Here is a 16,971-nt window from a genome sequence, read left to right on the forward strand (position 1 = left end):
TCCGGTTTTTGTAATCCAAAAAACCGCCTGCGGCTTAGAATCGCGTGCAAAGTACACGGAAGTTCTGAAAAATGTTGGTAGGTGCCGCCACAACTAACTTCTGCCATCGAATATATGTAGCGCTACAACAGGCATGTTTTGCAGGCACAAAGATAAATACTGGCGCCAAAACCTCTTCGTCAGTAAATAAATTTTAAAAAAAGGTGGAAAACGAGCTTTTTTCTCCGCCCCGAGTTTCGACCACTGCACTTTCATACATTATCCAACGAAGTAAATAGAAATATCGTATTTTTCATCTTCTAGCAGCATTTCAATGTACTACGAAAATCCGACTGGCAAGACTGTTTGGGATGTTTGTCAATATGGGAAACTCTACGTCCTGAATTTTTTCCTACCTGTGAGAAGGAACTTTTATGAATTATGAATCACATGCAGTATTCTCTTCACAATAAGAATAATACGAATATAAACATTTTGCCATGTATTCTTTCGTGTTTGCTGCTGTCTCATTTAAATCCTGTCTGCCTAATAAACTACGAAACTACAGCGAGACAACAGCAAACGCGGAAGAATACACATATCATGTCATGTTCGTCATATTCGTATTATTCTTATGCCTAATAGTGATACAGTCAGAAATGAAGCACGGCAATTGACTAGATTTTTAAATCTAAGATGATTCTAATTTCTGTGCAGAATATAATGTACTAAAGAGGCGTCTGCAAAGATTTTCAAATGGTGAAAAATGTTCGCTAAACTCTCGTTCAGAACATCTTCCATCATATGCAGTCTATTATTTGGTTCTTGTTGACCATTATCAAATAAAGCAGCAGTGTAAGTAACCTCGCACAAGAGCAAGCCACGCCGCGAGCGGCGACAGGCCGTAAACACTCATTATCAGAATGCGACAAACAATGCAAGACACAGTACAGTAATGCATTTTCAGCTTAGAGTGACGTAAACACATAACGGCACTTATCAGATCAAAGAAAAATAAGCAATCAATTCAAACCAGACGAAGCACGTAAAAAAGGAAGGGTACCCGTATAAATACGGACGGAGCGCCTGATGCATAGCAATGGCTACCTGGTAAAGCTTAACTGCTAAGCTTACGACTCTAACCAAACTACTGTAGCTGTATCGTCATTCACTCGACCTAAATTGTGTCTCGTATTATAATGAACCAACATTGTTTCAATTTGGAGGTGCAGCCTAAAACTTTTCTCTCCCCTTGAATTTCGAGTCTCAAATTTCAGGTGCGGCTTAGATTCGGGAATTTTTTTTCCTTTATTTCGAGTCTCATTTTTAAGGTGCGGCTTAGATTCGAGTAAATACGGTACTGCCAAATACACAGATCGTACAAGTGCTTGTTGGTGTTTCAGAATTACACAGTTCCAGAAGTCTGACATCATGATAGGTGTGTGTCCACAACTAATATCATGTGGGTCTTCAGGTTCACATCAGCAGTTTCAAATGTAGCAAAGTGGGGTATTTGTACCTGTTTCGATATCTTTCATGGAATAAATAAATTTGCAAATTATTTTTCAACACCACTTTACTGGCTATGTTTTCTAAATTCTTCTACTGATTTCTATGGTGCAGTTAGTTTCGTTGACCCCCTCCCCCCTTTTTTTTCTAGAACAAATTGATGTTTAAGATTCTGAAGTACCATGTTCCCTAAAAATTTTGATCCTGTAAATAAACTAAACTTTTGCTGAAACATTGGCTTAGTATACTGGTTTAACCCTCCTAGTACCACTGAGGTCAATATAACCCATAAGCACACTGAAAATATGTACCTCCCTTGATTCCAAAACTATTATTTTCACAATTATGACTTATTTATTCAAATGTATCAATGATGCTTTGTTCATTTTTATGTTAAAAACATATTAAAATTTATTCATGGTTTTAGGGCTAACTAGGTGAAGTGGGACAGGCTGACTTTTAGAAATCTATGTGATACAGTAGTTTAAGGTCCCAGTTATCACACCCTGGTGGGTCCTCGTTTGCAAGTAATTGACAAAATGAAATTTCGGAATTTAACATAATTCTCTACAACTTTAAAAAGGAAAAATTACACAGACCAGTCAGGTAGCATCATGGCTATATTACCAACTGCTTATGCAAAAGGTTGTGGGTTTAAATCTCATCAATACTGAAATTACTGATCAATTTCTGTCACTGTATTAACGTTTTCGGTTGCTCTCTTTTTTTCTTCCTATATTTATTTTTTCAGTTCGAATCTTTGTGCTTGTGAACTTAATTATTTTTATTTATCATAATATTTAAACATTTGAAAAATGTTAATCTGTTGGTTAAAAACAAAATATGAAATAGTCTCTTTATATTGACTGTGCAATGGTGCAATAAATGTAATTTTTGCTACAAGACTTTCATTTCTTTGGTTGGTAACTGTCATATAAACATTCAAAACAGACTCATACTGCACTATGGACAAAATAAGAAAGATGAAATTTTAAACAAAAGAGATGATGAAACTGAAGAAATTAAACTGATGTTAGTACATGGAAATCACATGCACAAAGAGTTTGTGGCAAAGGAATTATAGGAAGAAAAAATGATAGCACCTGAAAATGTTAATAAAGTGATTAAAACAATTTGACAAAGAAATAGAAATTTAAAAATGTATTTAAATCAATTAATTGAATAAAAATAATGATCAAAGTCATTTCAATAAAGATTTAAAAATTTCAAAGGACTTTTCAGGAGATTCAAACCCATGACCCCTTGCACATGAGACTTGTACTATGACCATTACGCTTCGCAACAAGTCTACATAAAGCTTCTTTTTTAAAGTTGTAGAGCAGCACATCAAATTTTGAAACATTTTTCTTCATCGATTACTCACAAATGGGAGTGGGGCCTACCACAGTAAAATGGCTTCAGGGTGTCTAACTGGGACCTTCACCTGCACCACGATGTACATGGTTTCAATAGTTTGATCCCACTCCTGGGGACCTCTTCTTGTGAATACCATTTGTGCCTGTATGACCCCAATTTAAACTGTTTGTTTGTATCTTGACTGAAACGTTTATGAAAATAGAATGATAACTGTTATGGTGAACAGCTGATATATGAAACACCTCCAACATAAAAATATTACATCCTGCTTATTTTTGAACCTTTTTCAGGGTTTCTTGCCACAGATGATGTCTTACTGGTCCTACCACCACTGGGTTTGATATGATCCCAATGTAAATTCCTTTTTATTTCTTGAATGTAACAAAATAGAATGACAACTGTTGCAGTGAACAACTGTTATGTATATTTTGTGCTAGTTCACTAAAATACTGCCAATAAAATGCAGGCTAGTCAGAAATTTGACTAGCCTACATTTTATATTTCCTTTAGAAGAGGAAGTATTTACAACTAAGAATCAACATCAACTCCACATTGGAAAAAGGGAACTTGGCTGCCCATCAATCACATGGCAGGAAGTTGGGCAAAGAAGAGATCTCTGCAATCTCGCATCTAATATGTTACGAGTTGAATTAAAGTATATGAATATATTCCTATCCATTTTACACAGTTTTCCTGAGAAAAATGTAATAAAAAGTTTGAAGAAAGAAATAATGGAGTGCCACTTGTACTTAGGTGTACATGCAAAAAGTGTGTGTGTGTGTGTTTCTTAATATTACAAATCCAAGATATTGTTTTATAGTTACCTCTTGGTCTGTTGTAAGTGGTGTATAGCCTGTCATCAGAAAATGAAGACGTGGTGTTGGAATTAACGGAGCTATGAGGCCAATAAGATCGTTGTTCATGTAGGATGGATACCTGAACAAAAAAGATGCAGCAGTTTTAAATTCTTCATTCACAAACCAATTATGTATACTGAACAATGCAAAGTTATATAATAAAATTATTAGTACTATCCTTTACACTCACCAAATCATATTCTAAAACCAATTTTGTCCTCAGCAGTGTGGTGAACCAAAACTTGTGATTACTTAGCACTCATCTCTGATTCCATTTGGTGTTACCACTAATTAACATGACTTAAGTTGGGCTTTCATTTATTTTATTATGCAGGTTGCTTTTAGTTTTGTCTTTAGTGCTCAATTTAAGAGTTGCTGGAATTTATGAACTTATGTACAGCATAATTCTCAATATTTTCAGGCTCTAAACTATCTGGCATCAATACATACTAAGTCACAGCAGCTGTTGGCCTCAGAAGAAATCTTGCTGTTAGAGAAAACAACTGCTGTGAAGGCGCGTAAGCCTATATTAGGATTAAGGACCACCAGATACTATGGCAATCCAACATTTATTTTTAAGCTCTCCCCTACTTTCATAGCTGTTGACATGATTGTAGATTTCAATCTCTCCCAAATATAAAACAGTGTTTTAATTATTGTCTTGAGTCAGAAGTTGTGTGTGATTATTAGATCAACTAGAGGAAATCAGTTTATTCTTTTCACATCCTGCTGTGGCTTCATCAAGTTGACTATTTGCTTGTCACAAGTGAATGACTTGTGTTCTGTGAATGTTAAACTGTTTCAATACTGTGTGTATGATGTACCAAAAGGAACTAACCTGTAGTATTCTTAAATGGATGTTGAAAAGTAGCACCTGAAAATCACACACAGGTTAGATGTTGGTCCTTAGCATTATATATTTGACTGGCAGTAGACTAAGGGAAAGTCTGACACTTCTTAAGTTCAGAAACAAATATGTACGGTAACCTGCCACTTGGGCACATCTCTGAAGTTCCTTACCACCACTCCTCCCTTATCCAAAGCTTTTACTTCCACTGTCCATGTTCTTCCAAACCATCCTCTTTTTTCCAATATCAGCTTTTCAGCCTCATATTGCTACTATCACTGAGAGCCAGCTGCATCCCATTCTTATGTCCCCAGTAGCTTCCCACACACATCACTAACCCCGGCCCCTCCTGTTGTCATACCACCTCTCTTCTCTCACTCATGTTGGTCTGAGTAATCAGAACCGGTGTCACCATAGCAGCAGGGGGATATATCCATTCATCAAACTGCTATAGGTAGTGGCAGCCTTTCCTCTTTATTCATTTGTACCGCTAGCAAAAAAGTACTTACCAAAACAATACGTGAACAAAAGGGTGCTATTTGTGAAAAATGTTTAGCTACCTGGATCTGCATCGTTGTCTTCAGGTTACAAACATAAAAATGGACATAGGTAAACACAAGCACTATTAACAACTTATTATGCAACACAACTTCTAGGTTCTATTCAAGACACTTACAACTGAAGAGAACAGTTCCAACAATCAAACATAACAATTCACACAAACTACTCTATCAATTATCTTGGATTCCTTCATATTCCTTTCTTCAAGTGAATCAGGTTGCTTCCAGGTCCTTCCATGTCAAGTGGCCCGAAACAAGGTGCCCACTCGACTGTCTCCGATTTTGACAAAACTTTTTCCAAGATCTACATATAGCTCTTACGTAAAAGCACGCCAAATTACAGCTTGATAAGTACTCTGGTATACTCACTAGCCATGCTTATGTGAAAACCACTTTTTCCATATCACAATGGATATGAATAAATCACAAAGTTAGCTTTACCGTTGCTGCTGATCTACGGGGACTCCAATGCTGGAACTCTGTAACTCTGCTCAACGTTTTTGGTACAACAGTCTAGTTGTTGGACATGTACCCCGTGTACAGCAGATTTATCACAATTTGCTGTCAAAGTAGCTTATAAATCTTACTTTGACAAATTTGGGTCATGTTTCGACTACTTGTTCAGTAAGATAGACTGGCTTTCTATGCTGTTTTTCTTTCCTCATTTGCAACCAGCCAGCACGTCATAAGACCGTGAAAGTGGCACCTTGATTACTCAAATAATTACTGAGCTATCAAAAAATTCCTTCACCTATTTTTGTCTGATTTTCGAAAGGCTGTATGTCAAAACAGTCATCTCGAATTCGATTTTTCTTTGCACCACAGAAAAAGGCTAATTTTGTTTGAGCAGGAAAAGTTTGTTTCATTTTTGAGGCAAACAGCTCAGAGATGAAGTGATCGAATGGCATTACTGGCCAGGAGACCCAAACTGGGCTGTTCGGCCATCTTTGTGCAAGTCTTTTTACTTGATATCTATCACTTCGGCAACATGTATGTTGTTGCTGTTGTTGATGATGATGACAACCTAGAAGTTGTGTTGCATAATAAGTTGTTAGTAGTGCTTGTGTTTACCTATGTCCATCTTTATGTTTGTAACCTGAAGACAACGATGCAGATCCAGGTAGCTAAACATTTTTCACAAATAGCACTCTCTTGTTCACGTATTGCTTTGGTAAGTACTTTTTTTGCTAGCAGTACAAATGAATAATGAGGAAATTATTTTAGTTTGTCTTTGTGCTATTTAGGAATTCACAACAGCACTTTTCACAGTCTATGAATAGGCAATTTTTTTCAGGTGAAAATATTCAGCATACACTCTTTGGATTCTAAATTACACACTGCTTTAGCAATTAAACTTTTGTAATCTTCTTTAATTGGACTGATTGTGAACGTCTATGTTACATTTTGGTGAATAGTGCAGAAACAGGCTGAATGTGTTCCCACAATTCCCACTGCAATGCACTATTTTGGTCTAAAGTCACGGAATGTAGAAAATCCAATTTCCTATTCATTTTGAAGTATATAAGCAGCAATTATTTCTCTCAAACAACAAATACTTCAGCACTGAAACTTACTTTCCATCTACTCTAATAAACAGAAAGTCTTTTTTCCTGCAAACAGCCTCTGGAATCTTTTTTGTCATATTTATTCTTTGGTAGTACTTGCACATAGTTTTCAGCCTTTAACTTGCTAGAAGCTTTCATTGTTTCTGAAACACCAAGCTCTCCCATCACTTCTTTTATTGTCTAACTTTGAGGTGATAATGTCAAAATCTGCAATTTTACTGTCTGCTCCGACAATCACAAACTTTCTTCTGTATTAGACGTTTGAAAACTTTTTCGACCCAAGCAGCAGAATGTTTTGTGCAATCTTTTCACTTGCCTTCTTTTTCCATAACCTCTGTCAGTCCTGTTGAAATTTCAGAGCAGAGCTCCCAATAGCAGTTAGGCTTGCATCAAGTTATTCCGATGCATGTACTTCCTCTGCTTCATCTTCTGGCTGCGACGAATATGACTTTTGTTGTAACGGTTATTTGGGTGCAAACTATTATCAATGTGTTGAACATATTTTCTGATGTGGTTTAACATTGCTCTTTTTGTGGCTTTCAACTGATCAGCTGTTTCCAAAATAACAACCCAAAGCCCTTTTTCGCAGAAAGATTATTTAAAACAAAGGGATAAGAACATAAATTCTGTAGAAGTTCATACCTATCCAGAAGTAACACTTTATGATAAAAGCAAATTTGGGAATTTTGCAATAAGACTTAATTCACTTCTTCAATTAAGTAATTGTTGCTGTTGTGTTGAAAACTCTGTTGCTTTGAAAACTTTTTGAGATGCAAATGCCGTCGTAGGTGGCATGCAGAATTACTGGCAAAACAAATATTATACTGTTGTCTTGAACATTCATCAAGCTACAGTTTGTCTCTAGTTTCCACTTGAATGTTTTCAACTATTAAATGTAAAAACATTGGATATTTTGAGCTGAATAAAACGTATGTTCATAGATGGTGAAAAGTGTTACGGTAAATCCTGAAATAGCACAGAAACAACCTAAATGAACAAATAAATAGAAAAAGTCAAGTGCTGAGCAAATTAATTTTTATCAGAAGAAAAACAAAGTCAAGTAATAAAAGCTTTAAAATATATTACATCTGTTACAAAACACACACACACAAAACACCACACATTCTTCACTCGTAATAGTCAAAACATGTTTTTGAAATACTTTATTATCTTTGAACTATTTTGTCTAAAAATGAAACTTTTCCTCACCAAACACAATGAGCTTTTGAGATGCAGCCCTTTGAAACTCAGACAAAAATTGATGAAGATATATTTTGAATCAACTTTAAATCTTGGATAGCTTGATTTGCTTATCAAGGTGCCACTTGCAGCACAGCTTTATGGCATGCTGGCCAGTTGCAAATGAGAAAAAACAACAGCATTAGAAAGCCATTCTCTCAATATACAAATAGTCAAAACACAGTCCAAATATGTCAACAAGATTTATGAGGTACTCTGATCACAAATTGTGATAAACCTGCCATACACTGGGTACATGTTCAGCAACTAGGCTGTTGTACCTAAGAAATTGAGCAGAATCACTAAGTTTCAGCATGGGAGTTCCCTTAGACCAGGAGCTACAGTAGAGCAAACTTTGTGATTTATTCATATCTGACAGGAAAACTGGATTTTACAAGAGCATGGCTAGTGAGGCCACAATACTAATTATAAAGCTGGTAATTTGGCATGCCTTCACATAAGAGCTATATGCACACCTTGTAAAAATTTCATCAAAACTGGAGTGTGTTTACTACAGAGGCCACTTGATATGGAATGACCCTTCCCACAGCTCTCTACCTACCTTTGCCTTTGATCCTATTATCAACATTTTTACTGGCATTATTTTTTGTCTAAAATGGTTTCTTCTCTTTTCTTTTTTACCTGGTGTGATGTTTCTTTTATCTCATCTCTTCCTCCATTTTAATATCTGCTTCCTGATCTCTCCTCCCCCCCCCCCCCCCAAACATTTCTCCACATGCACAAGACAGTTCTGACATAATGGAGTCCACTGCCTATGCAAAAAAAAGAAAGTGTTGTGACTCGCCGATTATTCAAAGTGCCGCCGCGCAATTACGCACGTCCTCTACGTGCGGCGCTGGCTGCCAGCCAGGCAGCAGCTGCGCCACCTAAGCGGCCAGCCGAGCAGCGGCCGCTAGACTGAGACTCAGGTCAACTTACTCAGTGACTTATATGTGTTGTTGTGTTGTCTGAATTGTGTGTTAAATTTGAAGATATAAAAGAAAGTAATATGTTCCTCTTCATATTTTTATCTAAAGATATTGTTCCAACACTTTCTCCTCTCCATTGCTTTCTCTTTCTTGCTAACAATGAAGTTACACCTACTTTTACAAAACATTCTACCAAGTCTGTGTGTTACCAATATCATCTTTACTTATAAACAAGTAAGCTAATCAGCCATTTTACTTACTTTACTGCAGTGTGACCATAAATTAAATTACTAGCCCATAATTTTGAAGCATTATTCAAAAACCAATATGGCACTGAAACAATGTATATTAAGTGAAATATACACGATACTCGTGTGTTGGGTCACTGCACTGTGTCCAGCAGTTTTTTCTTTGACTAAATCACACACTTAAGAGTAATTATTTAAGGCCTGCAAAATACCTATATAGCATTTCAATAATTCAGTTTTGCTAGTGATAAAGCTGCTCCTTCGGCAGGTGGCAAGTATATTGTCCACATGGTAAAATAAGATCACATTTGTGGCTTTTCTCATACTTTTTCCACCCAGTTGGTTGAGGAAACTTCCATATTATTTGCCTGTTACTGATAGTCTATTTGCAAAATAATCAATAAAAAGAATATCTTTTGCAACTCAGAAAACAGTAGCCATAACTTTTCTAGCTGGTGTGACTAGATTCGCAATTTTTGCTCCAGGACCATTGGTTTAAAGTCTCCAAGTGATTGGTTTGAAGTGCTGGATTCACGTCTTAACTAAGGCAACATATCAGTGGACAAATACAGTTATATTATTTTTAAAACAACTGAATTATTGCCACCCCCACCTCCAAAACTTGAATTTGGCCAGCATTTGGCAAATATGGTATTCATACAATATTATCCTACAGTTGACTCTTCACATGGAACGTAGTGTACTTGTACTCTTCTGGTATGCCGTTGGCATCAGCTATTTAATGCAAATTTAATCACAGAATGTCCAGTACTATAGTGTGCACTTTCTCAGTGTTTTGATCATTGGTTGCAGGTTTGGGACACTCTTCAGATGGACCATCTTTAAATGTAATGGGTGCCCAGAGTGCCCATTTCTTAATTTTTGTAAATGAACGTGCATACTCCATAGATACATTCTTCAACATTGGTTTCACTATCAATGGTCGAGAAAAAGAACATAAAAATAACAAAATGCCCAACTTTACCTGTTTGAATTAAAAACACAACAAACTTATTTTGAAAAGTCTTATGAGCAAAACTCTCTTGAAGTTTAATTGACTTATGTTAGTGTGCAATATGTACCAATGTAATATTAACAAAACATCATTGATATCAACACAATTACTGTGCCATCCAGAGACATTCTGTTCTTTCACTCATAATCTGATCTGCAATATAAGATACTGACCTGAGTGTTGTAGTAGAAACAGACATGATGGTTGAAACGAGTGTGTTAATCTGTGCAAATGAGGGATTCTGTATATGCAATCTGTCAGTAGCAATGCGGTTAAGAGCTGTGTTGTCCAACACAACAACACAGTCTGCATTCTGAGTCAGTCTTTTCAGTGTCAACAGCGAGTTGTACGGCTGAACCACCACATCACTGCAACAGCAGAACATCACTATGCAAGAGCACTGCAACAGAAAAAAAGTCTGTCACCATGCACAATAAATGGTTTGTATTTCTTTACTTTTTTGGTCTCTTTTTTCACAGCTGCACATATAGGTTAATTGCCATCTTTAGCAACTATAATAAGAGTCTTATTCAGACCAGACCAGACGCATTTTGCTTTATTGTCTTCAGTGGTCAAACTTTTTGTTGTTTATCCCACTGCACTTAACACATTTACAAGTCTGTGCACTATCCTCTCGTCATTTTGCGTATTGCAGTGAAAGTGCTGTGTGCAAACACAAATATTGTACACATACTTTAGGAAATGAAGAATAATGGAATATACAACAAAAATCCTGACGACTGACGATGCTTTACAATAAAGTGAAACACGTCTGGTCTGGTCTGAATAAGACTATTATTACAGTTGCTATAGACGGTAATTGACCTATACAACTTTGGTTTGCATTTTCCCTAAAAATTTTAGCATAGATGTGAAAATTTGATTCTAAAAATCAAAATAGTAAATGTAATTTTATTTTTAGTTACAAAAAGAAACCTTGAGAATAACCACACAAAACTGTATTAATATAGTTTAGGCTGCGAGAAAAAAGATATACAACACTAAATTAGACAAATGGCTGGAATGACTAACACTGTAACAGCTTTTAATCATGGCAACAGCTAATTCTGCATGAAATAAAAACTATGGAACGAGCAGTACAATCATTTATGTAAGATGCACACCAGTAAATGATAAGTTCTGTTTGGCCATGACAAGAAGACTCTTTGTGCAGTGGCTGTCCAGAATGGCAGGAGGCTTGCCTTGCCTCTGCACCAGGACTTCCGCGTGAGTGGAGCAGTGCCAACTCCTCAGTACATGCAACATTCCCCACGTTTTTGCTTATACAGAAGCAGATGTGACATACAACAAAATATTGTCAACTTAAATGGTTTGTGTATCAAAACAGAAATCACCTTTTCTGTTGGCTTGTCAAAGAAAGATACTTTTTCCTATAAGCTGCGAGTTATTTATTTACGAGAAAGAATGAGAAAAAGTAGATGGAGGTAAAACATGCAACATTGTGAATTGAAGGTCGAAGACTGATTTTTGGAATTTGTTGAAATGTCGGATTTATTCCACAAAGCACAGCAGTAATGATTGAAATGAATAATTAAGTATGACAAAGAATGCTTACAATTGATCACTCAAGATCACTGCTGTCATCGACCATCATCGTCATCATCACCCAAGGTCATGGTACTGATGGCCATTGACAATACTCCATCTCACTTCCAGTACCAGTGCACTAGCTGATGTATTTTCCTACAGCAACCTTCCAGTCCTGTGCAGTAACAGAAGAAAGCAGAATGAGCAGGATTCTGCAGTATTTCCTTTGACATGCCACCTGTGACATTGTGCTCACTGAAATTTATTTTAGCCCATGCCAATTCTATAGGGGTTCAGATCACAATTAAACAGTGGTTAATGGCCTATTTTGTGGTCACTGCAGTCACCAATTTTGTCCACAACATACATCATCTCTGCTAGTTTGCTAGAGTACAGTTCATCCTTCAATGAATAGTCAAGAGTCTATTCTCTCGCTTCACAATCACTTTTAACATTGTTATCTTTAGGTAACACATAGTAGACATTCTGTTGACCTGCCTGCTGTGGTATGGTGCATTTTCATTACAATACAGAATCTAGTGGAACAGTTGGAAGTACCATATCTGAAAATCACTTCACAAAATTTGTCGAGTTAATGTGTCTGTGGTAATCACCCTCGGCTGACATCACTTCCTTGACAAATCCATTCTTGCACCTTATGCTTACAACAATTAATCTCTCTGAAGTGCTACCGCAAACACCCATTACCATCACCTGCTTCTCAGCATTTACCGAACATCGTGTTGCCATTACACCACTTTTCCAAATTAAGTCACCTTCCCTGACGGTCTTCATCTAGACAAAGAGCAAATACACCGCGATACACAGACAGGATACTCCGGCAATACAGTTATTTTATTGTGTGCTCGTCACAAAATAAAAACTACTATTTTAAAACTTTTGCCAGAGAGGTACATCCCCATCTCCATGCAGTCTTCTCCCTGTAAAGCTGGCTAAGGCTTCCAGAAACTGGGAGCAATTATTAACAATGTAGAGCTCATCTACAGTGTTGGGAATGGCCTATCCATTTTAGGCAAGGTATCACTGTGTCTCATCCTATGTAAAAGAAAAAAGATATTTATCAGATTGCTGGATAGTATTTCGAAAGTAAAGATTTAATGGAGCTAACCACACACTGCACTTTGACACTTTGTGTGAAGAATTCGGAGTGTGTATGAATAGGGGGACTCCTGTACATTCATTCTGGACACCACACATTGCGCCAAAACACTGCACATATAGCAATCCTCAGCACATGTAACTGAGCAACACAAAATGGTTGAGCAGTAATTTAATACACACATTAATGATAATACATGATTAATACATAGTTCTTACTAATTTCGGCCTAATAAGCACACATTTGAAGATACTGACGAAATGGCAAAATGACGAAAAACTGAAATTACATCCTTTTCTTTCAAGATATACTAGGCGAATCACCTAACTGAGGTCTGTAAACATCCTCAGCCTTTTGAAACTCTTAGACACTCTTTCCTGTGTATGTGGCAGCTCTTAATTTAGGCTGTGTAAGAGGAATGAGTGGGCTCTTCCTATTGTTTTTCTTCGTTGCAGTGATCTAATGTATTTCCCAACATTTGCCAGTGAATTAAAAAGTATTTCTTCAGTTTTGGAGTTGAAGGAAAACCAGAAGGTCCCCTTGATGTACCAGAGACAACATTTAGACTCATTTTATGATATAATACTGGTGAATAAAACACAAAGTCACACAAACACAACACAGCATAGCAAGAAAATGTTGCAATTCTGTCAAAAGAATGTGTTCATTAGTTAACTTTGGCAGTGCTCAGAGACGAATGAATATCTTCCAACTAGTGTCAATCTTCTTGGCTACTGGCAACACTTGTAATAAAGATCTTCCTATCACGGGCAAACAGTAATTATCATTAACTAAGTTAAATTACCCTGAAAGTGCGAGGAAAAAGTTTATCCACATAAAATTTACATGCTAGAAAGAAAGGACAACATGGGGAGATGTGTTACAGTGAACAAATATTTTCCCCATACACATACATGACACACACCAGCCACAGATTCCACCTCTACGAACACACTAAAACCAATTTAACTTTTACTGTGTTGTGTCTATTATAATTATCTGGGCTGTTATGCCGTGGTCGGTTGATGAATTTTGTCTCAATTCCCAACGTTTCGTCTCCGACTGTGGGACACATCTTCAAGGGGGTCCGTAGGTCGATGGAAGGTCCGACACACCCACTGGCTCGCTACTGACATAATGGACATGATATTTCCGCCCATGAAAGTCTACATTTTACTGGGTTGCATATGATACACAGTGGAATCTCGTTAGCACATTCCTCATTATCGTGTTTTCCTGCGTAGTATGTCCATTTTTAGAAGTCCTAATTCAAACTGCATGAAATGCACGTTAACACAAATCATTTGCATTTTCTCCTCCCGCCTTAGTGCGCTCAAACTTGGCAGCAATTTTCAGTGCCGGCAACTGTGCACGTCATAAAAAAATGACCAATTTGACACACAAAAGTACAGTACAGTACTGTAGTTTGTATAGGTTGGCTGAAGCTCAGATGACTTGTGACCAATCAACAAGTGCCGATCTGGGGCAAGATTGATGTTGTAAAGGTCAGACATAAATGATAAAGTATGTGTTACTCAACTGCTGGTCTTTCTTTGTCTGTGTACAGTATAGTGTTGACTTCTGCATTTAACTCACAGGGTGTGATTTAATTTCTGGGTCAAAACATGTACCGAAACTCCATGGATAATAATATAGTGCTGGAAGTGTGAATATTGAAACTGATGAGTCGTGGAAAACTCTTCCATCCATCATTGAGAGGTATAGTCCCAATGATTTTTAATGCAGATGAAACTGGTCTATTTATTCACTTTCCGCTTGACAGAATCCTTGAGTTCAGAGGAGAGAAAAGCCACAGCAGAAAATTCAGCAAAGAGAGGCAGATATGTTACGTTAAGTTGCAATGCAAGTGGAACAGAAAAGTTGGTGCCCCTAGTAATTGGCAAGGCAAAAAGTCCACGATGTTTCACTTTCCCCTTGCACATATACATTTAATATGAAAGCATGGGTTATGACAAGTATATTTAAAGAATATTTGTGTGCTTGGGATGTGAGGTTGGGTGTCAAACACGAAAATCATCCTCTTTATTGTCCTAGGTGCAGCACATCCTCAAGATACATTGTACCTTCTTAACATAAATGTAGTGTTTTATCCTGCCAATTGTAAAAGCTACCTTCAGCCACTCTACCAAGGCAATATAAAATATCTGAAACAAGAATACAGAAAAATTCTTGCACAGAAGAGGCTGTGCCTGTCTTCATAGTACAAGAAGAAAAGTGATGATCTTAGATGCTATGCATTTTATGAGAAACGTGTGGGATTCTTTGCAAGAAAGCATAACATCAAACTGTTTTCAGAAGGCTGGATTTAATCGGATTCTGCCACTTACTGAAAAGACCACGTCAGAAAAGATGAAATTGCAGAAGATACCACGTCACAAAACAATGAAATTGCAGCTGAACAATGCCAACCAATAATGGGGCAAGATGAAAATACCACAAGCCTTAGCCTGATAATTATGTTGAGTATGATGAAGGTGATGCTGTCTTGTCAGACCATGACAACTGATGAAGTGTTGTAGGAGCAGGTGGCAGAGAAAAAATAAAATGAAGACTAGGGTGAAACAGAACCTTCGCCAGTTCCTGCAATAATGAGAGCTACTGAAGCCATGGACACAAATGTTGTGTGTTAAGTTTTGAAGTTTATCAAAGAAGTAACAACTGACATGTTCTTTAAATGTCAGAGAAGACAGGACTATGCAGTGTAATGTAGTGTAGTTCGATTAATACCTATAGTATATCATTAGTTTTAGCAATGACAGTATATATTAACAATAGTAGTGATTCACTTATGGAAAATAAGGAAAATGAACGATGTTCATTTCTATTAAGAGCATCTGTGTAAACTCTGCCTCGCTTTGTGAATAAATACACATCAAATGCCAGGTTTGTGCTGATTTTTTATTTATTCAAATTCTTTTGGGTGATGATATCTCTCTATTAAACCGTGATTGTGTTTTCACCTTTCAAAAGCTCTCAGCTTCTGCCTTGCAAAAATGACATTCAACGACTTTGCACAGTAATGGTATTGTAAGAAGTGTTTAACTAGAAAGAGGGGAAGGGGGGGGGGGGGGGGGGGAGAGGACAGAACAGAATCTTGAAACTAATGTGATGCTATGTTTTTACGTATTTTTATAGAAGAGGCAACATTCATCACATGCAGTCTGAGAATAAGCCATGGTAGTATGACAGATTAGGAAAAAACCAAAGTTTCATCCACAAACTTCTTTTAATTGAACAATACAGAACAATAATAAAACTAATTGTGCATGCCATTTCCTGACTTCTCCACTTTAACTGCTAAATACAAATCACAAATAGGTCGAAACTCTTTGTGCGTGCAGTGTGGGCAGGGGTCTGTGCACGTACGTAGGAAAATTCTCTCAAGAAACCTATAAAAGAAGACAGAATTACTGCCCATCATTTACCTTCAGAATAAATGTCAATGCTGTTGACAAACGTATAAAAGTACATGTACTATCTTAATGCTTGGAACTAATAGTACCTTCCTCAGAGATAGGAGAGGGATAGATTGGGAAAGGTAAAAAGGGAAAGGAAGTGTTACCCACACATTGTGTGGATGAGAGGAGGCAAAAATGAAAGAGAGAGTGAGTGGTGGCGGGGGGTGGGGGTGGGGGGGGGGGTGGGGGGGTGGGTGTGTATGAAAGATAGTAGTTGGTCCAAAATAGTTCACTGTAAGCACTGTGCCAGTTTCAGTATAGAGATGACAAGTAGTAGAAACTGGAGTAAGAGGAAGAGAACTGAATAATGCAATAAAAAATTAGAGAAAAAGGTGTATCAGCAGAACTGACATATGTACTGAAAGTAACTAGTGGGGAGCAATTTTTTCATAGTTTTTTTCTAACAAACTTTCCTTTTGATGTATATACAATGAAGAAATGCTGTTTTTAAAAATCTGGTTTTAGAGTACTGAAGTGATTCAAACAATAAAATGTTTGTGTAAATTACCTGATTTCATCTTGGTTTGGAAACACACTGTATGTTTGTATAAGTTTCTTTGGGTAACGATCTGTTAATTTTTCCAGCAGATTGGAGCCCATTCCAGAGCCAGTTCCTCCAGCTATGGAATGACACAAGACAAAACCCTGTAACAAAAATTAATGAACTATTTCTTAACAAAAATGATACGTAAAAAAATT

At 37.0% G+C, this 16,971-nt stretch overlaps 1 protein-coding gene across 3 annotated transcripts in view; it reads right to left on the reverse strand.

The window, feature by feature from the left end:
• Positions 1-16,971, reverse strand: part of LOC126100537 (tubulin gamma-1 chain) — a 132,500-nt gene that overhangs the window by 89,025 nt on the left and 26,504 nt on the right. For all 3 annotated transcript variants that reach the window (XM_049911155.1, XM_049911154.1, XM_049911156.1), the window contains exons 5-7: positions 16,781-16,917; positions 10,299-10,493; positions 3,690-3,801 (exon numbers count right to left, since the gene is read on the reverse strand). In XM_049911155.1, coding sequence (XP_049767112.1) covers positions 3,690-3,801; positions 10,299-10,493; positions 16,781-16,917 — 444 coding nt within the window. The remainder of the gene's footprint in view (positions 1-3,689; positions 3,802-10,298; positions 10,494-16,780; positions 16,918-16,971) is intronic.

The sequence above is a fragment of the Schistocerca cancellata genome, chromosome 9 (assembly GCF_023864275.1).
Source record: "Schistocerca cancellata isolate TAMUIC-IGC-003103 chromosome 9, iqSchCanc2.1, whole genome shotgun sequence".
Taxonomy (NCBI): domain Eukaryota; kingdom Metazoa; phylum Arthropoda; class Insecta; order Orthoptera; family Acrididae; genus Schistocerca; species Schistocerca cancellata.